The sequence below is a fragment of the Acomys minous genome (assembly GCF_964271855.1).
Source record: "Acomys minous genome assembly, chromosome: 9".
Taxonomy (NCBI): domain Eukaryota; kingdom Metazoa; phylum Chordata; class Mammalia; order Rodentia; family Muridae; genus Acomys; species Acomys minous.
This window is the reverse complement of record NC_140490.1, coordinates 93,500,412-93,526,504: the sequence shown is the minus strand read 5'-3', so window position 1 is coordinate 93,526,504 and position 26,093 is coordinate 93,500,412. Positions and strand designations below refer to the sequence as shown.

Below are 26,093 nucleotides of genomic sequence, written 5' to 3'. Positions count from 1 at the left end.
ATATGGTAATTAAGAATGACAGAGAGGAGCGGAAGAGGGTGAAAGTGGGAGGGAGAGCGGAACGGGAGGATACAAGGGATGGGATAACAATTGAGATGTAATCTGAATAAATTAAAAATAATTAAAAAAAGAATATTGAGACAAGACATCAGGCTTTTATATTTAGTGTGTGTGTGTGCACATGTGTGTGCGTATATATGTGTGTACTTTTGCTACAAAATATATGCTTTTGCTATGAAATTTACATATTTTTCCACTGTTCTTGTTTTGTATAGAGATGGCCAAACTCTATAAAACAACTTGAGAGATTTCTAGACACATCTGGTATATAGATTTAAAATAATATGCATGTCTTGGTACCTGCTGCCAATATCCAAGAAGATGGGTAGAAATATTGACTGATCTGATATAGAACCTCCTTCTCAGGTAACATCAGGCCGGGGGAAGGATGTGACAGGAACAGCAAATTTGTGGTTGAGCAGTTGACTGTCCCATGCCCATCCTTCCGGACATGTGATCAGGCTGCAGAGTTATGCTGCACCACTGTTACATCTGCACCACTGTGAGTGACAGCCTGGCTTGCTACGGGGTCGGGTGGGGGTTGGGGCCAACAGCACCACCAGAGTTCTCAATGTTTACACAGCATTCTGCCGCTTGGACAGCTAAAAAGCACCTGGTTTGTCACTGCCCACGGCTCTGCCGGTTCCCCGACAAGGCACGTGCTGTTGTTAGCCACTCAAGGAACCACAGTATGAGACTTTGAGTTATCCTCCTGAGGTAGTACCTTGTCTTTATTTAAATTTTGACAGTTAGTTCATCATTGATTTGGATTGTTAATTTTGAAAATTTAAATTATCCCATTGAAATACTTTGTGTTTTGATGACTATGTGTTTAGCACCCCCTAAAATCTGGCTTGCTAGGCAAGTCCCTTACTCAACACATCCCAGGCTGTGCTCTGATGAGGAAGTCTAATTAATTTCTTCAGTATGAATACTGTGATTTCTAAAGGAATAGATATCTGGTATTTGGCATCATCTATCAGAATTAAGCAGAAAGTCAGTACAAGGGTTTCAAATGGCTGTCTACTCTAGAATTGTATGGAAGAAAAATATTACAGCAATATATTAAATAGTGACAGTAAAGAAACCCTCTGAGAAATATTCTCATAGCCATTCTGGGACAAAAGAAGATGAGTGACATATAGTTTTTTTTTTCCCCCAAATGGTGTTTAAAGCCTAGACGCTGTTAATTACTTTTGCCATGATAAATGGGCCATTTCACCGAATGAAAAATAGTATATTAAATCATCAGATTTCACACCACTTTGAAGTGCTTTGTACTGCATTCAACCTAAAGTTGAAGCTTCATTAATCAATATTACCCATAAAAGAGCAACACAGGAAGAGATTCTCAATTTGCCAGATCAATACACTCACTTGATGTTTTAGGGGAAGGTTGTCGCACCTGAGAGCTAAAGGAGATAATTTATAAGCTACTGATGATAAAATACAAAGTTATCTAAGGGTTTTGATCCTCTTATGGCTATTTCTTAAGCAGAGTTATTAATCATAGTATAAAAGACAGTTTCTTTACTTGTGCTCTCACCATTCATCTCTTCAAGTTCACTGTTGATTCCAACATCAAGAGAATTCATTATTTTGTCAATCTGTGAAAAGTAAAAACATGTAAGTGGATAGTTACATCCATTTTTTTTTTTACCATTGCATTTAGAAACAACTATTAAATGCTGTAGATGTTTTTATTACCCCCTGATGAGGGGATGAGAGTCGCACCCAAGCTTTAAGAATACATGGCTTACTATGTATGTACTAGATATGCTACGGATTGATCACGCCTCCCTCGAGCTACTATTTAGCCTGGAGGTCTTCATGGTTGCCATGGTTTTCTCTACAGAATGCCAAATAGTTAACCTCATCACACATAGACTTTTGCACTGGCTGTTACCACTTAGCAATATGTATTTAATGTTCTTCCATGTTTTCTTTTCTGTGTCTTGAGAACTCATCTCACCACGTCATATTGATCATTATTTATACTGTGTCATGAAGATGGAAAACATTAAGCTTTTGGGTTTCTTGTCCTTCAATATTGAGTTTTCTGTCCTGGATCTTTTGCCTACAATAGAAACTTTAGACTCTGTTGATATTAACAAAAGTATCTGTGAGTTTGCTTTGTTTGTTTGTTCATTTTTGAGATTGTAATTTAATTACATTATTTTCCTCTTCTTTTTCCTTTCTCATTACCCTCCCATGTATGCCTTTCTCTGTTCTCCTTCAAATCCATGGCCGCTGTTTGATCAGTTTAATTGTATGCATATATGTATCTGCATATACACTATATATTCCTAAAAATAACTTGCTGAATCCATATAATGTCTGTATATAAGTTTTCAGTGGTGACCATTTGATTGTTATCTCATTACATTTATGGAAAAGACAGGTAGCAACTGGCTTCTTGGTGATATTGAAACTTCCTGTCTGTGAGCATATAATCTCCCCCATTTATTAATTTCTTTTTTTATTTCTTTTATACATTGTAGTTATTTTCCTCAAATACATATAAGATATTTACAAATTTAAATATATATAAATATTTAGATTTATTACATATTAATGTGAGTTATTTTGTTTTAAATGTCAAATTCTACCTCTTCTCATTGTTGATATAAGAAGGCTATGAACTTTTGTATATTAACCTTGTATTCTTCAATTTCTCTATAGTTTATTTTAGTTTGAACAACTTTCTTGGTAAACTTTTAGATTATCTTACAAATATTATTGTGTACAATAATATTATTGTATTGGCATACAAATGATATGCCATGGGATTGAAACACAGTTTGATTTGATTTTTCTCAGTCTGTGTATTGTTTTACTAACATTTTAAATGGAATTATCTAAGGCTTCTAGCACGATACTAAACATAATGGTGAGAATGAAGTTCCTTGCATCTGATAAATTACATTAAATTTGGTTTAAAACAGCCTCAAAAAAAAAAAAAAAGAATACATGGCTTGGGCTGATCTCATCTTGTTTGTATGTAACTATCCCTAGGCCTAGGCCTGGAAGCTTCTAAACTATGTACAATCTAATCTTCTGCAAGCCCAGACCTTGAAGGCTTCATCTTCCAGCCTCCAACCGCTCACCTAGTCCTAGAATGTTTTCAGCCTCCAAGACTTACTGCTGAATAAACTCAACCTTTCTAGTTCTTTCTGAACTCTGGATGGCTGGTTCAACTCAGCTGTTCTGGCTCAAAACTCCTCTACAAGCTGACTGATTCAAACTGGCTTCTCTCCCCGCATCTCACTGAATTGCTCTGCTTGGAAAAACTGCCTCTGAACAGCAAGAACTGAACCGTACTGTACTGAAAAACTCAACTGAACTGCACCAAAATCTACTGTACTGACGTAGTGACCATGCAAACTCTACTCTGTATCTGTACTGTACTCTTCTTTTCAGTTCCACTCAACGAACTCTACTCTCTCTACACTGCTCTTAAGTAGATTTGTTTTCCTGTCTTTACTCATGAAAGTTGGGCATATTCTATCTCTGATTCATTCTGTCAAATCTTTCTCTGATCCATCACTTTGTCTGTTCCTCAATTTGACATCATTGTTTGGTACTAAAGGTGTGCACTAAGCATGTGTGTTTTCCTGCCGGGTCACACAGACCTGGGTCTTTGGATGTGATCTGTTGACAGAGTAGTCATGTTGCTGGATTAAAATTCCTCTACAAAATGCTACAGGTATAGATTCATGGCATTACCACCACAGCAAACTAAAACTCAGAGCCAACAGTACAAGATTTAAAGGCAATCAAACATCTTTTGATTTTTAAAAATGCATAAATTATGAACTTACCTTGTTTTATGCATAGGTGACTCATTAAGTTAGGAAATATGAACTCTTTAAACCCAGAAGAAGAAGAACAGAGGATAGGTTTAGTGTTGAGGTCTACTTTCTCTGTTATAATTCTCCTTCTCCCGGAAGTCACACACTCTCACTAGGAAAGGCAGGTTTCAGTTCGTGGGCATGGCTATTGGAGTCAAGTTCTAACTAAATATGTTGACCAACCACAAGTCAGTTGGTGGCATTAATTAAAGAATATAGCCATGAAAACAACTTAAGTCTATAAATGTTTTAATGTTATATCACAGAAAGGGATTCCAAGCAAGATTTCAGGAGTTGAAGTTTTACAAAAATGGATATGGATAAATAGGTTTGGAATTTAGATTCCAAACTCAAATCTACCTATCTAAAAAATCTCAACCTCTTCATATTAGTCACTAGAATAAAATGGAAGGTTTCAAAAGGACAATAAACATTACTCAAGTGCTCCAATTAGTTCAGTGTAAAAAAAAAAGGCAAAGATATCAAGTGGTTTTCCCAAACAGCTCAATTCAGAAAGCCACTATCAGAATCACTTCTATTTTCGGTTCTCAGAATACCAAAGTGACCTCAAGCACTTCAAAGCCAAATCCACCTGGCATGGCATTTTCATGTCATGAAACATGAAACAAAAACATGACATGTTAGGATAAAATGTCAATAGAAACTTGGTCCATTCTTTAATGAAATTCAAGAAAAAAAAACAAGAAGAGTTATTATTTTATGATGTAATTCTCCAAGGAGGAATGAGATTGTACAGTTTTAGAAGGCCCTTTATTTTCAGAATAATCTTTCAGACTTTTTATTTAAAGTAGTGAGACCTGACCCTGAGATGTCTTTTCTCCTGCAATGTGCCTCTGATAGGTACAAATGGAAAATATTAAATGATGTGTATTTGTTACACGGTTCTCGAACAAGAGCCGGGACTGCTGGCTTTCCCATTGAGGCTAAAACCATAAAGATCTGTTCTGAAAAATGTAAGACACTTTAAAGAAGAGAGGCATGCTAACAAAAAGTTTAGCAAGTAGGAAAATGACACAGGGCAAAATAAGTTTTTTCTCAAACTGTCAGCCGCAGTGCCTGGTGGGACATGATGACAGCATTCTCCTGTGCCTCATAGCTACCTATTACTTCTGCTTGATACCAATTTCTATGGAAACAGTGTCCCCCACATGTAGAAATGTGCTCACTTTCCCACTTGCTGTGAAATTACTGCACATTTATCCACAGAACCTTTCCCTTCCGGTCTGAGCTGTACGCATTTATTAACCCCACCCCCACCCCTTCTGCTTCTGAAAGATTTCCAAAACTGAAAATTCAGCTCCAAAGCCTATAGAAAGAGCAACACGGAAAGTCTGGCTTACTTCTTCCCATTCAGATGTGAAGGAAGGTGTTCTTTCAGAATTATCTTTAGAACTGAGTTCCGCAGTTGATGATTCACTCCAGTTAACTCTTGCTTTGTCCTTTGAAGGGTAGGCAATAAGATCAGAATCGGACTTAGAGACATTTTTGGATAAATGCATGTCGATCAGGGCTTTAGGCAATGACCTTATTCTCCCTAGAGTACACGCTCTCTCCACAAAGCCCCCTGCATTCACGCACCACTGGTCGCCACTGCGGGACCCACTCCTGGACGTTCTTGTGCCAACGATGGTATGGTTCTCAAGTTGGTGGCTTCTTTTGTGGAAAATTGTTCTACTGACCACTTTGGGTTTAATTTTCTTTACCAAAGGCTCTGAGTTGTTTTCTACTGGAGTCTGTTTGAGAGGCAAAGGACTGTTTGCCAGCCTGGCTTCATCTTGTCCATCTTCACATTGATTTCTTTTCCCATACAGATGAAATGGATTTTCAGGGGACTCACAGGCTGGAGAGGATCCATGGAGAAGGCCTGCAAATTGCCCAGCATCATATTCTTTTGGGGGGTCATTGTCTTCCTGTTGAGAGAGGTCATCTACAAAAAAAAAAAAAAAAAAAAAAAAAAAAAAAAAAAAAAGAAGGTAAAAGGTTGTCAGGATGCTTGCTTACAAATGTCCCTGATAGCCATCAAACAGTAGCTTTATGAACTCATGTACCCAGACATTTGATTTACTTAATCACCATAACACATGTGCTTTAAGAAATGCCCATGATCCTATACTGCCTCATATAAAATGGACATGAGGGGGCTGGAGAGATGGCTCAGTGGTTAAGAGCGCTGTCTGCTCTTCCAAAAGACCTGGGTTCAACTCCCAGCAACCACATGGAAGCTCAGGCATCTGACACCCCCACATACCAATGCACACAAAATAAAATTAAATAAATTATTTTTTAAAATAATAAAATGGACATGCACATGTGTGTATGGGAAGGGGCTTATGTGTGTGACTTAAATCCCCCTGCTACAGTTTAGGGTACATCAAAAATATAAACGGGGCAACTCCAGTGACTATAGAGTCTTCCTTCTTGACCCGAGGTGATATGTTTGATATTAAATCAACGAAATTGGGTTTCTTGAAGTAGGACTACCACAACCAAACATCATAGTTAGTGGTTATTATACAGTAGATAGACCATCAGGCTAGTGTCATGTAGACTGATATCACTCTACACTTCCCTCATCAAAAAACAAAAACAAAACCCCAAAACCCTGGGTGGGGTATATTTAGTAGAAATTTAAGATTAATATTAAGATAATATTACTCAGACATAATGAGTTAAGCAAGAAGTATATTTTTCAGGCTCAACACAGGCAAATGGTACATTTATGACTTCACTCAGAAGCATGACCCTTCCACACAACTGATGCTGAGCTGTTACACAGGGCTCTTTCTTTCTCTTCTGAAATGGCGCACCTTCTGATTCCTTTAGATCTTTGCAAGTGCAATGCAGAAAAGAAATCAAAGAAGAATGGTGATTTTTTTATTGCCTTAGAAATGTTTCTAAGATAAAACATAACATTTCTCTGTGATTTAAAATATATTACCTCTTTTAAGCAACTTGATTCATCATATAAAGAGAAACAGTAAAAACTTCTCCAGAGGAGAGAGGAAGACAGTTCACTTTCACAGAGGTAATATTAATTCATAGAAATAGCTAAATATTTGTCTCTATTGAAGTTATATTATACGATAGGCCTAGAGGTTAGTCTTCTGAGGTCAGACACAGCCAACATGTGGGATATGCTAATACACGGAAGCTGATTGGCTGATTGACACTTTCAAAAAGTTTAATTATTATCATAAGACTCGATTCCCAAAGAGTTTATGAACTAACAAGTAACATTTAGTGAGTCTGGGCTGGTTGCTAGGCACTTAGATTTATACCATCTCATTTGATCCTCATAACAGTCCTGTGATCTAGTTACTAACAATAAACATAATCTTCTGATTGAAAAAAAATGAACAAAATAACAGAGTTGTTATATTTGAAAGATCAGAAACCACAATGAATCTCAGCGGACATTTGCTCAGGGGTTGGGGTAGTCAAATCATCTATACTTGGTCCTGTGCATGGGCCCTGGGCCTCTGGGCTTCTCTCTCCCCTGAAGCTGGTAAAACAACACTTCTCCTCGGCTGTGCAGATCTTCAAATCTCATGGTTTTTCAAGGACATTTCCCAAAGAGATCATATTTTCCTACCCAGACATGTCACATCAGCATCACAGAATGGAAGAAAGAAAAGGGATAAGGAATTGAGACCTGATGATCTTAGCAAGAAGCAAACCGTATCTGTCTGTTTCTATGTGATCGCCATGATGATCTTACTACAAAAGACTCCATCTTTGCAAACAGTGACCATGTCTATGTCAACTGCATTTTGCATTTGCATTCTTCTTTTAACAGAGTTGAGACAAGACAACTATGAATTCTTTTTTTTAAAAACAAGATTTGTTTATTACTTATACAGTATTCTGTCCATATATATGCCTGCATGTACGCCTATATGCCAGAAGAGGGCACCAGATCTCATTATAGATAGTTATGAGCCACCATGCCATTGCTGGGAATTGAACTCAAGACCTCTGGAAGAACAGACAGTGCCCTTAACCTCTGAGCCACCTCTCCAGACCCCAACTATGAATTCGTTAAGGACTAGTGTTTATTGCTTCTAATGTCTGTCTGTTAAGAAGAGTCAAAGCCAACAATGTAGCTTGTTGAAGTTTCTGTGCCTAGTAAGTAGGTAAGCTGTGACTCGGCTTAAGGTCTAACGTATTCCAGGCTCTCCTGGCTGGAATACAGATTACTACTGAGAAAAAAGAATAATGCAGTGTTGTCTTACTACGAAAATAATCAAAGAGGCTCATCTTGGACAGGGCTGTGGCTTTCTTCTTCATGATTATTTTTGGAACATGAGAAGAACCTAGTGAGAACAGCACTGTTCTGTTTGTTGTATGTGTGCCTTCCCAGGGACAAGCCAATACTAGAAAAAAATAAGACCTGTCAACCTCTTCCACTTTATTTTCTCTCCCTTCTTCCTGGGTGACTCAGGCTCTCACTCTATTTTACAGCAGGTTGGTAGATGAAAGTGATGGTGGAGAATAGTAAAAATGAAACACAAAACAAAACAAAACAAAAAAAGTTGGAAGAATTGTGGAACAAGGAATTTAAAATTGTATTCTGAGTGTTGCTGAAAAGGCTAACATGATTTAGTTTGGAAGGGAAATTGAAGAGTGTGAAAAACCTATTATCAGAAAAAGGTCTTTAAATATTAGTCAGAAGGTTTTCTGACCATGTTAGTTCTCTAGAATAATGAGAATTTTAGGGACACTATTTAAAGTTTAAAGGATTCTGTGAGTGATAGTTTAAGGTTACCATCACATCTGTGTTTGGACAGAAATGACTATAATTACAATCTCAAGTGATTCGTATGGACCAATCTCTCTGGTCACAAGCAGGCTTTTCCTTAAATGAAGAGGAATTTGGTGCTTGGCTTGTAAGTGTAGCCTTTGAATAACAGTCCTTAGTATCATGACAGTTGAAAACATGTTTGCCCAAAGTAGTAGATTGGTTCTTATTTCAGGGGTCAAATTTTAAAGGTTACTCAAATCAAAGAAAAGGAGAAGTTGATTTGAAACATGAAATGTTTGTTTGGTAGACTGATCTGCTCAGGGCTCCTGTGGTCCCACCTTCCCCTATAGCCACACCCCTCCCCATGGCCACACCCCCTCTTTAGCCACACCCCCTCTTTAGCCACACCCCTCCCTGCTTCCAGTCCTGGACATTGACTGCCACTAGAACCAAGTGCCTTGCATTAGTGACCTGGGCAGCAGCAACCACAATGTGGGATGTGGGCGGCCTGAGAAGTGCTTCTGCATTTAACCAGCTGTTCTTGGCATCATGTCACCATTTAAGACAAGCTCACCTACTAGATGATGAAGGGACATATCGTATTTTAAAATGCGGTATTTTTTTTAAAAGGGATGCTGGAGTCAATATATCAGGAAATGATTGTCATTGGAGAAAAAATAGACTGTTATACTCAAAGATCCAAGAAGAGGGACATGCCTCACTCTATGGGGCTGCAGGAAGTTACATGAGGCCAGACAAAGCTCAGAGGAAATAGTGAGAGATTGTGAGCAAGTGTCTTTTTCTGGCTTCTATGGGGAGGAACAAGCAAAACAGCAATACATTAGTTTAGATTGGCTAGTCTGTATCAGTTCAGCTGAGCAGGCCGCTGTCTGGCCATCTGGTGCCTGACCCTGGGTACTCGGGGCAAGCTAACGTGGAATAACAGAGAGTGCTGCCAGGATGAGCTGAGGTGGCCCAAAGTGGCAGGGAACACCCAGATTTACAAGTTAAGAGGATGCCTATTAGTTTAAGCCACTGAATTTGAGGTACCTTGATGTGTTTACAACACACTATATTCCAGGTTTTCAAGAATGAATATATTCCTTAAAAAAAAAAAATCTTGCAGTGCCTTCATTTTTGCCTCTGGGAAATCATGAAGGCAACAGCATACATCTAAAAGTGTTATGACCACTGGCCGAAGCAATGGGTCTTAGTCCATTGACAGAAGGACTAGAAACATAGCAGCTTAAACGTGGCGAAGGACTGTTGATCACAATTCTAGAGACTGACAAGCCAAATGAAGACAGCGGAAGATTGTCTGATGAGGGTCCCCACTTCCTAGGTCCTTGGCATCACCACTTAACGGTGTCCTTACCTTATAAGGGGCACAAAGGGTTCTTAGGAGCCTTTTATAGGGGCACTAACCCGTTCATAAGAGCTCTGTCTCATCAGCCTCCCAAATTCTCCACCTTCTACCATCTATCACCTATCTACAAGAGAAAAATGTTTATATCCTACAATAAACATATTTTAATATAAAGGGTTCCATGTTTTACAAGGAAGTAAAATATTAATTGATGGCTTTGTACATCACAGCAAAATTTTTTTGACATAGGAATTGTATAAAATTAAGATTTTATTTTTATTTAAACACCTTTGTAAGTACACATTAGACATATTTTTGCATTGTGTAACTATTTCTTTAGATGAACCTTAGGCAAAGCATCTAGATTAAATTGTTTTCATTACTTGTCTTATTTAATTTCATACTTCTCTTTTGAGAAAGTGAGTATTCTGTGCCAAGGTACAGAAGTAAATATGTGTGAATCCAATCTGATAATCATTAGCACTTCAAAGAAATGCCAAAGTTCATATCTAGCAGTGAGTAGTTCAAGCTCTTTTCCACTCTTTCTCCTGATTTTCATCACCTACAAAAAATACCCGAATAACAGTAAATTTTTAAAAATTCACGCTATAATAAAAAAACAATTATGGAAAAAATGACTATTATTATAGATCAAACTTTTGTCTATTAGGTTACAGACTTTTCCTTCAGGGAAAAAAAGTCTAGTTTTAGAGCCTCTAGTGCTAATATTGATATTAAAAAAAAAAAAAGGAATGACTGAGTCGAATCACCTCACAAATATGTATAAACTCTTTCTGTGCATTCAGTGGCACAATTTCTGCAGGAACAAAGGCAACATCCATCTCCCTGGCTATTACATTTCAGAAAAAGTCCCAACTGCAGGCAAGTAAGGAACTGCCTTATTTTGGATGAGGTCACGGAGCTAAGATAACAAGGAAATGAAATAGGCCTCACTGAGGAAGAACTGGTCCCTCATAGCTTTGGAGATGGCTGCTGCAGGTAGAGGGAAGAAGAGAGGGAAAGCTTGGAAACGTGATCAGTGAAAATCAAAAGGCTGCTATGGCTGTAGCAGAGAGGCAGACAATGTGTGGACTGCACACAGTAAGAAATGAAGGTGAGGGCTGACGTAACCTAACGCTCTTTTTGACATCTCGAGTTTTCCATTTACTGTTTTATTTGAGGGTGGGCTTCCTTTAGTGATTCTGTTCTCACTTTCATGCCTTGAAGGTTTTCACTACTTCAGCTATTTGTATGTCCATGGTCTTTACTAGATCATTTATCATTTGTTCATGTTCTTTACGGTCTTTGAGCATATTCACAACTGCTGTGATGGGGTCCTTGTCTTGCGCTTCAGCTAGGTTGCATTTTTTTCAGGACCTATTGCAGTAGGGTTGCGGGCTTCTGGAGGACAGTCCTGGCTGTCCGTGTGTTTGTTTTTGTGCCGGGATGTAGGTATCTGGAGTTATGTTTGAGGCATTCCTTAGTGTCGATATCTAGTGTCATCCCTGTATGGTCGGTGTTCACCTTCTTGGTTACTGATGCCCACTCTGGATCTGTAACGAATGGAGTGACTGTAGGGTCCCTGGTAGAGAGTGTTTCTGTGGCTCAGTGAGTAACACAAAGGGATGGAGATGGGCTAGGAGGAAAGGGCTGAGGGACATACAGGGAAGACCTAGGGAGACCAGCTCTACATCAGGAGGCAGAGTCCCCGGGGTAAGATGGCACTTGCAAGCAGGCTACTGCAGGACTGAGGGTAATCCTTAAAGGAGACTGGAATGTAGGACAGAAAGGACAGTGAGAATAGTCTATCTGTACTCCAGCCCAGTGTGGCCACTGGAGATCCCTGATAGAAGGTGTTTCTGCAGGTTGGCGGGTGACACAAAAGAATGGAGAGGGATTGAAAGGGAAGGCTGAGAAGGGCAGTGGGAAATATCTAGGGGTTTCTGGCTCTACAGCAAGAGGAGGAGTCCCCAGGGAATGGGGTTGGGATCAGAGGGGCTCCCACAGAGAGCCTGCAGCAGGGCCAAGAGTAAATCTAGAAGCAAAGGAATAAAAACTCCAGGGGGATCCTGGGACTAATTAATATTTTTTAAAGATTCCCTGGCATTTTTAATGGCAAGAACATGACAATAGCATAGCTATTTTTTTAAAAAATAAAAACAATTATCTCAAAGCCCATTATAATACCCACTCATAATTAGCTTTAACTGTCAGGTGACACAAGACTCGAGTCAACTGATGAGTCCCAATTGAGGGATTTCTCAGGTTAGATTGGCCTATCGGCCGGTCTGTCGGGGACTGTCTTGATGGTTAATTACTGTGGGAGGGCCCAGTCCACTGTGGGCGGCACCATGCCCTGCGCAGGCTGTCCTGTAAAAGAAAGCTAGCTAAGCATGAGCCTGAGAGTGAACCACCAAACAGAGTTCCTTCATATCTGATGCCTCAAGTTCCTGTTCGATTTCATGACTTGATTTTCTCCAGTGGTGGCCTTCAATTTGTAAGCTGAAACAAACCCATCCTTCCCCTAAATTGCTTTTGGCCATGATATTTATAGCAAAGGAATAAAACTAGACTGCATTGGATAACGTGATTGTCAATCTCGATTACCAATGTCATCATGTTTAGAATTAGGAAGGAAACAGACCTCTAGGCATGTCTGTAAGAGTATTTGAGTGAGGTGGGTGTGGGCAGCACTGGTCCATGGTCTGGGCTCTCAGACTGAATATGATGGAGAAAGCAGAGCCCCAGCCTTCACCGCTCACTGCTTCCTGACTGTGGGTGGGATGTGACCCTCCATCTCACCCTCAACTTCCACCCAGTGCCACAACACATTCTCAGACTGTCAACCAGAATAAGCTTTTTCCTTCATTAACTTGTCAGGTTATTTGGTCACAGCTACAAGAAAAGCAATTAACACAGAAAACGGACCCTGAGAAGTGGGGCTGTTGCTTTGATAAGACTTGGGCCTTTGGAATCGGTTTGTGTGAGGAGTGGAGGAGTGTAAGGAGTGTAAGGAGTTTAAGGAGTGGAGAAACCCTAGAATGTTCTATGCAGAGCTTAATGGAGTCCTGTGGGTGTAATCTGGATGATCAGCATACAGAGAGAAAGGCAAACCCTAGACGTGCAGCGCTTGAGGGGAGCAAGATTCTCTTGGGAACTGCCTGGAGTCCACTCATACCATGTTTTGTTAAAGAATTAGGCAGCATTCGGCCTGTGACCTAAAAATTCAAGTAAAGCTAAATTAAAAAATAATGGACTAATTCGTGTTTTTTTCTTTTCTTTTTATCGTGTATGAGCTTGTCTGTATGTGTTCATGGTGTATGGATGTGTGGTCTATGCGTGCAAGTGTGCATTCCTCATGTAACTGTGAAGCCAAAGAAGGATGCCAGGTACCCCGTTTTGATGTGTTCCACTTATTCCTTTGAGGCAGAACCTAGAGATAGGCTGGTAGCCAGCAAGGGCCAGCAACTGGCTCAACTCCACCATCCACAGCCCTGATGTTATAAGCATGCACATGACCTCGCTTAGCTTCTTATGCGGTTGCTGGGACCCAAACTCATGTCCTCAGGCTTGCACAGCAAGCATACTTACCCATTGAGCCATCTCCCCAGTCTCTGAACTAATTTCTTCAGCAGAGGGAATTTCCAGATAGCACAGCCCTCAGGCTATGGCACGAATACTGCTAATTGTGCTTATCCAGATGATGGTGGTGAGACAGGGCAGAAAGACGTTTAGTAGGGAGATGAATGCGCATGAGATTAAAGAGAAAAGTAATAAAGACAGTAACAGACAAAATGAGAATGGTAATGGAAAAAAAACACCACAAAAATAAGCTTCTTGGTGATGTCTAAAACCCTAGGTATCAAGAAGTTTTATGGCACTAAAGTGGATGCCCGTAGACAAATGACATCACCACAGGGGCCAGAACTGGTCAGTAGCTGGGCATCTGTAGAGGTGGAGAAAAGGAACCATTGAATAGAGCCTCCGACTCTGGGTATCCAGAGACTGCCATCATACAACTCAGAGGAAGAACACTGCACGCCATCGAGGATGCTAAGTAATAGAATCTCAGGCCAGGAAAACTTAAAACATAACCCAGCAGCAGGAAGTAGGCAGAGTCTTTGAGAATCTCGGGACATGCAATAGATATTGATTCTAAAGAAAGTTTTCAAAAGTAGAACCCATGAGGGTGAAGAGGGACTCGGAGGTTATGAGCACTCACTGCTTTTGCAGAGAACTGGGGTTCAAATTCAAGCACCCACATCGGTCCACTTAGAAACACCTGTAACTCCACTTAGAAACTCCTGTTCCAAGGGTTGCGCTACCTTATACTGGTTTCTGTAGGCACCCCCACACATGTGGTGCACCTAAAGACATATAGGGACACACACATATTTATAATGAAAATAAGGTAGAGTTATTATAAAAAGTGCAATCCAAATTAAAAGTAAACGTTCAAACTGAAGGAGATGGCCCAAGAGAAAAGCATTTCATACGATGGGGCTACAAAGGCAGATGCCCAGCAGAAGGAGACCTTGATGTAATAGAAAAGTCGTGTGTTCAAAGGTGAAAAGGAGTGTTCTGGAAAGCAGGGTGCAAGGAAGTGTGGAGGCAGCAGCAGGAAGTGTCCTGAATTAAGCAGAGAAGTAACTATGTTTCTTAATCCCTCACCATGATGACAAGGAAGCTGCTGTAGTCCTTTCATGGTCCTTTACTGGCATCTTCCCCCCATCGGTCTAGAATAAACACCCAGTCCCATAACATGGAATTAAGGCAACCCCACCTAAAGACACTGCAAGAAAAATAAGAGGAAAATGAGTGATAACAGCTAAACAGATCGAGAGACTCATAGCCCCCAAAAATTTGAAGCTAAAACCTAACATTTCACAATTAAGGGAAAGAACTGGGACAATCATCAAAGCACTGGGAGAAGTGCATGAATTTTAAGTATGAGAGCTCAGGTGTGAGACATCTGGCTGCTCTCCTCCCTCTTTCACTCCATGAGTAAACGAGTCATTTGCCCAGGAACACGGAGACAGCATCCACACCTAAGTAGGGTGAGGCACTGCCGAGCCCAAACACAGAAATACCGGTGCCCATTTTCAGAGGGAACATAGTATGGCTCATGGGAGAGACCTGAGCTAAGGAGTCAGGAAGCAGGAGGGTAAGGGAACTCCTGAAGAGGGGAGTGCGCTGGCAGGGGTCTGTAATGGCAGAACAAGGCAGATATCCCAGCAGAAGCTTGGTCAAGCCAATGGTGTCAAGTCAAGGAGAGTAAAGGCAGTAATCATGAAGTATTAAAGTCCCACCAGGAAAAGGAAGCTTTTCACAGGGGGAGATTTCTTGTTGTGGAGTGACAAGTCTCATCAGAGGCAAGCAGCTCTTACACAGAGGAGTAAACTGCCACCAAGGGTCAGATTTTATTTAGAGTGAGAAAAGTTCCAGTCCGGGATAAGGTAGTGGGCATTGAAGATTGGTTACTTTCACAAGGATTGAGTAAATAAATAATTGCATGAAGAGTAATGGGAGCTAGATTTCTCTTTGCTCAAGGGGGAGATTTCCAAATATAGAGAATAATCTAGAAGTGTGATGTATTGGAATGAAAAATAACCCTGTTTTTAAGATAAAAAGAAAGACAAGCAGACAGATGTAAGTACGTATTTGAATATTATTTGTTTAGCCACATCATCTAACTGTACCTATTGGGCGGTCCTGATGAATTGATGTGTCAAGGAGTAAAGGCCAGATTTTGATTTCTAAATGTTTTTTTTTTTTTTTTACTATATAGGAATCTGTTGAAAAGTGACTGACAATAGAGGCGAGACAGGAACGATGCAAGGTGAGTCTGGAAGACCCTGTGCCTTAAAGGAAGGGACTGCTCAGAAATTGATAAGGCATGTTAACAGGACAGCAACCTCACTCAGATGGCTTCTTCACACTGGTTAAGCTGAAGTTAATTTTTAGAAAAAAAAAAACATTAAGTAATCATGGTATTGGATGGTAGCCTATTGAATTGAATACAATGGAAAAAACATGAGCTCATGGGAAAAATATGTATATATTTGAAAGTCTGAGTAGCAGTGGGGAACAGTTCCAAATTGCCTCCTTACAGAGTATGTCTTTATTGTAAAGACGAAGAGTAATTTGATGATGGGAAATCTTGGAGATGGCACTGCATTGATCAAATGACCAATATTGTTACCATCAATAATAGAACACAGCAAAACTACATTCTCATCCTCTAGGGTGCAAGGCAAGAAATGCAAGATCATTTCTACAGTTTCCCTACAAAGGTGAATAAACCTGTCTGATCAAACAGAAATATCGATAAATCCAATCTGTAGGTCATTCCCCAACGCCATCCACACGTAAGCTTTGAAACTGTAAGTTCCATGAAACCAAGGAAAAGAGAAGAACAGTTTCTCATTAAAGGACGATAAGAAGACATTATGGTCAAGCACGACATTTGACCCCAAACTGATCTTTTATATAAAAAAACAAACAAACAACAACAACAACAAAACAGTATTGCTGGGGATGCCAGCCACACTTAATTGGCGCTTGAAGGACTAATGAATGGTAGCAACAGATCAATGTGATTTTCCTGGTTTGTTGGGGGGCTGTGCTAAAGAATGCACATGGCTATAGGCAATGCTCCCTGAAGTTCCCAAAGAGCAGGCCAGAGACAGGCCAAGTCTTTCAGATTGTCTTAACGAGGCAAAAACATTTTTAGGGGCCCATGAGATGGCTCGGTGAATAGCAACAGCACTGGATGCCAAGCCTGCTGACACGAGCTCTGTCGCTGGGATCCGGAGAAAGGAAAGAGAAAACTGTCTCTTTGTCCTGCAGGCTGGCCACACCCACCTTACCCCACAACACAAACGAGTAAATAAAAATAATCTTAAAATTTAAAAATCACTCATTACCCATTTCAAATCACTCTCTCATGAGTGTATAGACGGTTGTTTTAAAAGCCTTCCCAGAATGCAACTGCACCATGCAAATTTACATCTCAGCTGTAAGAACTGGCACAGTCATCCCTACTTAAACTAAGTTACGTGTTTAAATGCAAAATGGAGTAGGGATGCCCATGCCACCCGCACCCCTGTACTGCAGTGTGCCATGGGAAAGAGAGTGAAGACCTGGAAAAGACATCCTAGCTAAATTCCAGAACAGTTCTAGATTTTCTATTAAAGAATTAATGTTTGCTCTAAGATTTGGTGGCTACCACTGACTAAGTCAAATGTTTTTGATGTTTAAGGTTTTTGTTTTCAAGGCTGCTATGGACACTTTGTTTGTGATTAGGTGGTAAGCTTATATCAAGTGTCCAAATGTATTGATTATGCAATTTTTATCCTTTAAGTTGCTAGTGAATGAAATTTACACATTTTAAAAAATGTCAAGCACCAAAACACTAACAAGACACTGATGGGAAAACCTCAGTGTGCAGAGGATGAATTTCTTAATATTCTTCCGTATTTAACACGTTCCGTGAGATTTTTAGCATCCACATTTATGAATAAAATGGGCCCTTTTGTCACTGTTCTTACACTAACTGCTCAACTTTGCTACAGTGACTTCAGCCTTATCAATTTGGTTGAGGAAACCCTCCAGTCCCCTGTGAAATATCTTTAACCCTGACCATTCCTGCCATGTTTACTTTATCTTTAAAATCATTTGGATTCCGTATTTTTTTGTGTGTGGGGGAAGATTTTAAATTATCCATTTGATTTTACAATTGGAGGACTCTATGATGCTTGTATACGTTTTCATGCCTTTGTTATAACTGTTTAGAATTTGACCATTGTCTTCTGTATTAAATTCACTGGTGTTAACTTGACCATTCTTTTATCTTGTGAGTCTTTTTCCAATAATGTGTAGTTACGTCCCTTCCCATTCCTGACACAGCGTAGTTATACCCTTTATTTTAAACTTTGCTTCTTGGAGATAGGGTCTGAGGTACCCTAGGCTGCCCTTGAACTCACTATATACCTAATTAAGGATTGCCTTAGGCATCTAATCTTCCTGTTTCCACCTCTCTAGTGCTGGGGTTGCAGATGTGAGTGTTCTGGCTAACTTTAGGTCAACTTGACACAAGCTAGAGTTGTCTGAAACGAGGGAACCTCAATTGAGTAAATGTCTCCGTAAGATCTGGCCATGAGGGAGGGCCCAGGGAATCGTGGGGTGATGCCATGCCTGGGCAGGTGGTCTTGTGCCTTGACTTTTCAGCCTACCTATGCAGATCTTGTCTGCTGGACCTGGGATCTGAGGACCTAAAAAAAAAATGGGGTGGACTACAGTTTAATGCTATAGACAGTCTTACTCCAGTTTTAGTGAATGTAACAAAGAAAGCAATGATCCAAGTAAGAGTGTTAGAGTTCAGAGAAACATGATCAGAAAAAAAAACATTATTAGAAAAACATGTAAATAAATGCCAGGAAGCAAATACTAAATATTACCAGAGCACCCATTTCCCAGCACTTCCTCTGGACAGAGCAATTTAAACACAATTGCCTGGCACTTCTTCTAGGTTATACATGGGAAAGCACAGAAAACAAGGCAGAAGCCATATCCAGACAGGACTGACAGGACTGGGTTCTATAGCTATGATCTGACCTCCAGCAAGAATAAACATGTTTATAAACTGAGTGTAAACGTTTAACACAGGAGGCACAGGATCATATCCAAGAACAAATCCAGGGAACAAAATGTACCCGAGGTAATAGGCCCTCTACTTTTTCTCCTGAAGCCTCTCACCGTCCCCCAAGGCATTTTCACCACACATCATCCTTTTGACCATGTTTCCACACTGGGTTCTATAAGAAAGCAGGCTGAGCAAGCCATGGGGAGCAAGCCAGTAAGCAGCATCCCTCCGTGGCCTCTGCATCAGCTCCTGCCTCCAGGTTCCTGCCCTGTTTGAGTTCCTGTCCTGACTTCCTTCGGTGATGAGAAGTGATGTGGAAGAGTGAGCCAAATAATCCCTTTCCTCTCCAACTTGCTTTTTGTTCACAGTGTTTGATCGCAGTAACAGAAATCCTAACTAAGACAGTAAGCCACCAAACCTGGCTTAAGTGGTGCTGAGGGTCAAAACAAGAGTTTTATACATGATGAGAGAGCCACTCTACCAACTAAGATGCATCTCCTGTGCATCTTGGACACTTTTACTAGAAAGTACATCCAGTTTTAGGGATCATCAAAGAATTGGGTCTTGGTTTTGTGGCTTTTACATTAGTATATGTCTTCTATGCCTTTCACCGCCCCCCCCCTCTTGAAGGCTATCCTGGGTAGGATACACACACACACACACTCCCTGCCCCCTCATTAAAAGTTGAAGGCTAGCCCGGGTAGTACACATACACACATTCTCTCTCTCTCTCTCTCTCTCTCTCTCTCTCTCTCTCTCTCTCTCTCTCTCTCTCTCTCTCTCCCTCCCTCCCTCCCTCCCTCTCCCTCCCTCTCCCTCTCTCTGTCCTTCTTTTCTGTCTTTATTTTCTGCCTTCTTATGTAACTCAGCTCATTCAGCTTTCCTGGTATAATGATTTGAAACTTCTAGTTCCCACCTGTGCTGTGTCACCATGTTTGATATTTAGCATCCAGGCCCTTGATCAGTTTAAAACACAGTCTTATAACTCATTTCTCTTTAGTTACTTGGAGTTGCACGCCTAAGTTAAAGATATTGGAAGACTATGTGAGAGTCATTTAATTAGCTACTTGAGTTGTTCCTGGAAAATGAAGTATTAGTCTAAGTCTTTCACATATCCTAAAAATTGCTTGTAACATAGACAAAATCTTTTTTTTTTTATGTTTCACAGGATAAGTTTCATTTTCCTGTCAAGAAGACTGGAAGCTCAGGGTCATCCTTGGCTAAAAAACAAGTCTGAAGTCAACCTGGGTTATGTTACACTGTCTCAGGCAAACACAACCACACTGTAAGTTCTCAGGTGTTGGATACAAAGCAATATGCATTTTATCAGATTCAGTTTTTTGACTGGCCTCTTAAAATATCTTTTCTTGACTAAAGGATGTTGAAATCTCTACTTTTAGAACACTTAGGATTTTCTTCCTGATGGTTCTTCCAAATACATATAAACACATATGTACTATATTATTTTACTGTGTAGTCATCTAATTTTAAATGTATACTTGCTTGGAGTTTTCATATTTTCCTGGTGATTCAAACCTCATGTAATTTCATAGTGATACTGAACTGAGAGCAAGCAATGTCTTAGCATCCTGAGCAGACTATATTTTTGTGTGTGTACTGCAGAAAGACCCTCTGAGTTCCTATACTGATGTAATACTTTCAAATAAAACATGTGCATTATAAAATGCTATTCATAAAAATTTGTTCCAAAGCATTTTCAGTAGAACTCACAAGTTTTTACTCTAACTCTGATGACTGTACCCTACTAAAATATAGGCTTATTAATAAATTGACTTGTCATGCATATTTGTACCTTGTGACATATGAGGTGATTTCCATCAATAAATTAGTCTAAGGATTACACAAAGAAAGAAGAGTTTCCAACCATAGCTGTGAATCAAGTAAATTCTTTTAGAAACATGATTCCTCTAAAATATGGATAATAAAAAAATAAATTTGAGGAGTTCAGGTAATTTTTTATAGAGTTTTTACTACCATATGATATTATTATCATGGTCATAAAAGCACCTTTTATGTAAATCTCAGATGAACTTGTTTTGATTGAAGAAACTACACTCTTCCATTATAACACACCTGGTGTGCATCTCCTAACAAGCTTTTAAAGAGATACTAGGCTTTATCATAAATGTTAGGAAAAGTGTTACCTCTGGTTTTCAATTATCGTATAAACTTTTATGAACCCTATTGTAGCTTATCCTTTGGTTCCTCTATTCACAGAGCTCTCATGTTCCAACTAGCATCTTGAGACTTACTCTGACGTGAAGAGTACCCTTTCTGCCTAACATCTCAGGACAAGGGGACGATCAATGAGCGACTGAGTTAGCTACTAAGGATTTACGTTCTCCTCATTTCTCAAGGTGAAAACCGAATTAACATCTCCCAAAGTACGTGACAACATTTAAATAAACTCCAATCCATTGCCAAGGAATTTATTTCAAAGACGGGAGGTTCCTAAGATCCCATAGGAAGGTGTGGGCACAGAAGGCATAACGTTTACCAGGCGCCTTTTATGTTCCAGGTCATCCTGGATCATTCACTCCTTCCCCTAAGCTTCCGAAGTAAGAGATATGATGTGGGCACCGAGGAGGAGCTGCTGTGGCAGGTAAGTCAGATTCCTCATTGCATCTACAAGGCTTTGTGTCTATATCTTACCCAGAAACCTTAGGCGGCTTCAGCATCCTATGCTGTCTGTGAGCTCCTATATGAGTATTGCTGGAGTTTGGGAAAAAAATCATCCCATGAGCTTCTTTCCAGGTGTCAGCCATGACCTTGGGGCATTTGGTATGACTGTATAATCCGCCCAAAGAGTAGATAGCGGAATGGCACCAGGTAAGGCAGATGATAACGTTCCCCCCTCCCCCCACACCGCTCCACCTCCCCCTCTAAACAATTTAAGGTCAATGGCTGCTTTTCTGAAAGCACAGGCAGGCAATCTCTATTGTTTCTTGGTCTCTCAGGCCTACGCTCCGTCATAATGCAGCATTTAATGCAGAAGCTGAAGGATGCTGGATTCCTGGCAGCTCCTGGACCAGAATAGTCCATGCAGTTTGGCTCTGATTTCAAACATTTATAATCTTTTTTTTCTCTTGCTCCCTTTGCTCAATATAGGAGAGAGGCTATCAGCCAATTTCCCCACCGTTTATAGCAAATCCCAAAGCTACTTCATTTCCAGCTGCTCAGCTGCCTGGGCAGACTGTATTACTAAATTATTGTATCTTCTTGGTACAGTGCCGGATCTATCTTGGCATGTGTTCTGCATTGAAAGAAGTCCCTGTCGCAGCTCAGGAAGCTAGCAGCTCTCACTCTTCCCACGCGCCTTTCCTCCTGTACCCTCAACCACTAACCTCTTTGTTCCTCCTGTATGAGAGAAGCTCATAGGAGCAGCTTCTCATCTATGGCCGTCCCCCCTAGGGGGTTGGCAATTTCAAAGGATGCTCTGTGCTAGGAGTGTTTCCCACAGCTAGAGAGAGCCAGATGGGTAAGTGGCCTACAGTGGGGAGCTGCATTTGGAATCAAGAGGTTTTGTTTTTTTCCCCTCACCAAAATGTACTTCTTTGTCATGCTGCAGTCACTCTAACCTTGTATGTTCCCAAACAGAAGACACTGCACTGACGGGAGAGAGGAAGGAACCCTTTTACTCGAGTCTGTTGTTTTAAAATGTGTTGGCGCTTTGGTTTTACTTATTTTTAAAACTTTCTATTTTTAATCCTATGCCAACTGGTTATGAATGCAGAGAGAGAGAGAGAGAGAGAGAGAGAGAGAGAGAGCTATCCTTGAAAAATGAAACAAAGTATTCTCTTTAAATAAAGAGAAAGTAATCTCGTAACATCAAAGGGTGGGGATTATTTTTAATTACTCTGAAATGAACAATCATTGTAATTCAGGTTTCAAAGGACATACCTTGGATTTGAACGCAAGTCACTTAAATATCCTCAACTGAAGGCCTGGGGATGTAATGCATGCAAATGTGTCCTGTGAGCTTGCTATTCCTGTAAGCAATGAGCAGCCTAGATTTTCGCACATACACCCCAAAAGCTGTATCATCTCAAAAGAGCAGAAAAGTCATCTAACATCTAATCCTATTAACTAGACACACAACGGAAAATGTACAGAAATGTTAAAGATAAATTCTATCTAGCAAGCTACATTTTAAATCAATGCTGCTGTTGCTATGGTAAGAAAACTGAATGTAAAATAAAAGTCTTCTATAAGGGTTTGGCCCTGTAGTCATGGCAACAATGAATGATACTTAACTCTGCTAATGTTTCCATTTGATCCGGAGAGAACTAGATATGCTTTAAAGCTATGGAAGATGGCTTAGAAAATTGATTTTTCTATTGCTATCTTTCACATGCCCCTCAGCCAATTAAAGAAGACATCGCAAAGATAGCAGCCAGGGTAAGAAAAATGCAGGATGTATGGGTTTGTTTAGGTTTTTCATGATGGTGGAAGCTATAGAGCATCATTTTCTCTGAGATGCTAGGAAATGGAATATTCATTTAGCAAAATACTGCACAGGCAATTTTCAGGTTGGGGAGCATCATGTGATTTCCCCCCCCCCATAGATAGAGGAAAAAATGAGATGCAATCCAATGGCAATTTCTACCACTTTGATACAGAAAAGGAAATATTAACTTAAGTAAGAAAATGTGGAAATCAATGTTCCTGCTCTGCAAGTGAGTCGGTAGTTCTGGTTTCTCACCTATTTCCCATGGATCTTTTGTTCCGTGTCCTTGCACTGACACGTAACTACTCCTACTGACAAAATGCCCACATTGCTGAAATGGATGTTCTAAATTTTCCTACTACTCAGCTTACCGGCAGAGCATCTAATATAGCTGACCACCCTCCTCGGATGAGGTACTTTCATTAGCACCAAGCAGCCACACTCGCCTGGTTTCCTCATATCCCAGGGGCTACTCCTTTGCTTATTCCTCCCCCTATCTCCAAAAGTCTGTACAGAAAATCCTTGGAAGTCAGTCCCCACTCTCCACTCAACTGTGAAGACTGTCCTGTCCATTAGGTAGATCTGGGTAGGAGTCTAAAGTTTACTGCACATATTGTCCTTGTCTGGTGCCATAGTTTGAGCAGGACCCCTGGGCCCAGATCTGCCCATCATAATGTTATTCTTGTAGATTTCTAGGACCCTCTGGACCCTTCTATTTCCCCATCCTCCCATGTTTCTCTCCCCTAGAGACCCAATACAATATCCTCCCCTCTGTCCCACTTTCCTGGTAAGTGAAGATTTCCATGGGACATGCCCCTTGAGCTAGTGTCCTGGTATAAGTGAGTTTATACCATTTGAGTCTTTCTGCTTCGGGGTTAACTCACTCATTATGATCATTTCTAGTTCAATCCATTTGTCCACAAATTTCAGGAATTCCTTGTTTTTAATGGCTGAGTAGTATTCCATAGTGTAAATTATTGGGAGGGCTGGTGGCACTCAGAGGAAGAATATCAGGCTACCAACAAGAGACTTGATACCCTATGAGCATATACAGGGGGAGGAGGTCCCCCTCAGTCACAGTCATAGGGGAGGGGAATAAGGGGAAAATGGGAGGGAGGGAGGAATGGGAGGATACAAGGGATGGGCTAACAATTGAGATGTAATATGAATAAATTAATAAAATATATTAAAAAAAAGAAAGTCCTTGGGCTTTGCATACTAAGCCTGGATCTCTCTTCTGTTGACCTCTGTGCTAGTCATTTGCAGCCTCTGGCTTACCTATCACCCAGCTAATGACAATTGCCAAATTTCCGTTTTTAGCCAGACTTCTACCATGAACTCTAGATTTTTTACCTCCAGGCTCACTGTCATTTTCATCCTAACTTCTCTCTCTCTCTCTCTCTCTCTCTCTCTCTCTCTCTCTCTCTCTCTCTCTCTCTCTCTCTCTCTCTCTCCCCATAGCCAACTTCATCTTGGGCCCTGGCGGTTTTTGCCTCTGAAATACACCTGCGGTCTGCCTAATTCTCTCACATTACTTTTCCACTGATGGTTGCCAAAGCCTCCTTGCTGGCCTCTCGGTTTCTACTCTTAAGTCTCTTCAAGTACTCCATGCCAAAGGAGTCTGTTAAAGCAAACAGAGGGCAAGGAATAGTTGTTGCCATGGCAATTAGGGTAATCTATGGAGGCTGTGCCAAGAAAAGCATGAAATGAAACCGAACTAGGCCAGTCACATGAAGATGTTGGATTCTGTCATGTGGGTTTCCTGGGTGTAGAAATCCCCAAGCAAAGACAACCACAGGTATGAAGGACTGGGATGCCCAATTCACTGGACGAGTAATACGAGATGATACGGCTAGAGGTGAGCAAGGAAAAGCAAAAAGTAGTGCTGGGAGCTTATGTTGGTGACCACTGGGCTGGCCGCACATCTGCCCATGTTTCATTATCATCATTAGTGAAAATAGAATAAGAAAAATATACACACAATCCTAACACCTGTCAATAATTACTATAGTTAAGAACCTATTAATATACTTTTTTCCTATTTTGTTTTCTATCCACATGTAATTTCAATTAAAGCAGGAATGCTCTGTAATTTTATTATTATTACTATTATGTGTGTGTAGGGGGTACGCCTGCAACAGAACGTGTGTGAAGGTAGTGGTCGGCTTTGTGGGGTTCTCTCTTTCCACATTTACATGGGTTCTGGGGATCAAATAAAGGCTGCCAGGCTGATGCCGCAGTCATCTTGTCGGTCCCTTTTACAGTTTTAAAATAAACTTTATATGTCACCTAAAATAAAAATATGCTTATTTTGATGGCTTTATAATATCAATGCTAAAACTATTCAAGTAAGTTCTAGATTCCATATAGTCTCTCAAAAGGATTTGGAGAATGTTTGTGTGTTTATTTAATTATTACTTTTATATCATCTTCAAGCCTATTTCCCTGTTTCTAAGGGTATCATTTAATTTCCCCCTTTAAATTAATAGCTAATGCTTATTGAGTGGTTGGAAGTGCTTTTATATGTGTCATCTGATTTCACTCCTACACAAATTTGGGGAAAGCATGGTATTCTGAGGAACTTAATTCTTACATAACTGCCAACCCAGGTTATATGACAGTAAGTGGCAGGCAGTACATGAACAGGACAGTGAAGCTCCTGACTGCCATACTCTTTGGATTCCTAAAATAAGAAAATGAGTGTAGTTCTTATGTCTCGTCCCCAACTCCTCACTGATGTCCACAACCTATTGTAACTTAATCTGGGGTTTTAAATAAATCACTTAGTAATTTTCTTTATGACTTACAATTTTGATTTCATATTCCAATACTTTTATATCTCATACTTTCCTTGACCATTCTTGAGAATTTTATTTATCTTTTGAACACATTTGGAAATAACTTATTTCCTGTCTTGTTATTGTTCCTCCTCCTCCTCCTCT

At 40.3% G+C, this 26,093-nt stretch overlaps 1 protein-coding gene across 16 annotated transcripts in view; it reads right to left on the bottom strand.

Moving 5' to 3' along the window:
- Positions 1–26,093, bottom strand: part of ANKS1B (ankyrin repeat and sterile alpha motif domain containing 1B) — a 999,563-nt gene that overhangs the window by 449,613 nt on the left and 523,857 nt on the right. For all 16 annotated transcript variants that reach the window (XM_084796582.1, XM_084796560.1, XM_084796578.1 and 13 more), the window contains 2 exons: positions 5,273–5,859; positions 1,607–1,667 (listed from right to left, as the gene is read on the bottom strand). In XM_084796582.1, coding sequence (XP_084652708.1) covers positions 1,607–1,667; positions 5,273–5,859 — 648 coding nt within the window. The remainder of the gene's footprint in view (positions 1–1,606; positions 1,668–5,272; positions 5,860–26,093) is intronic.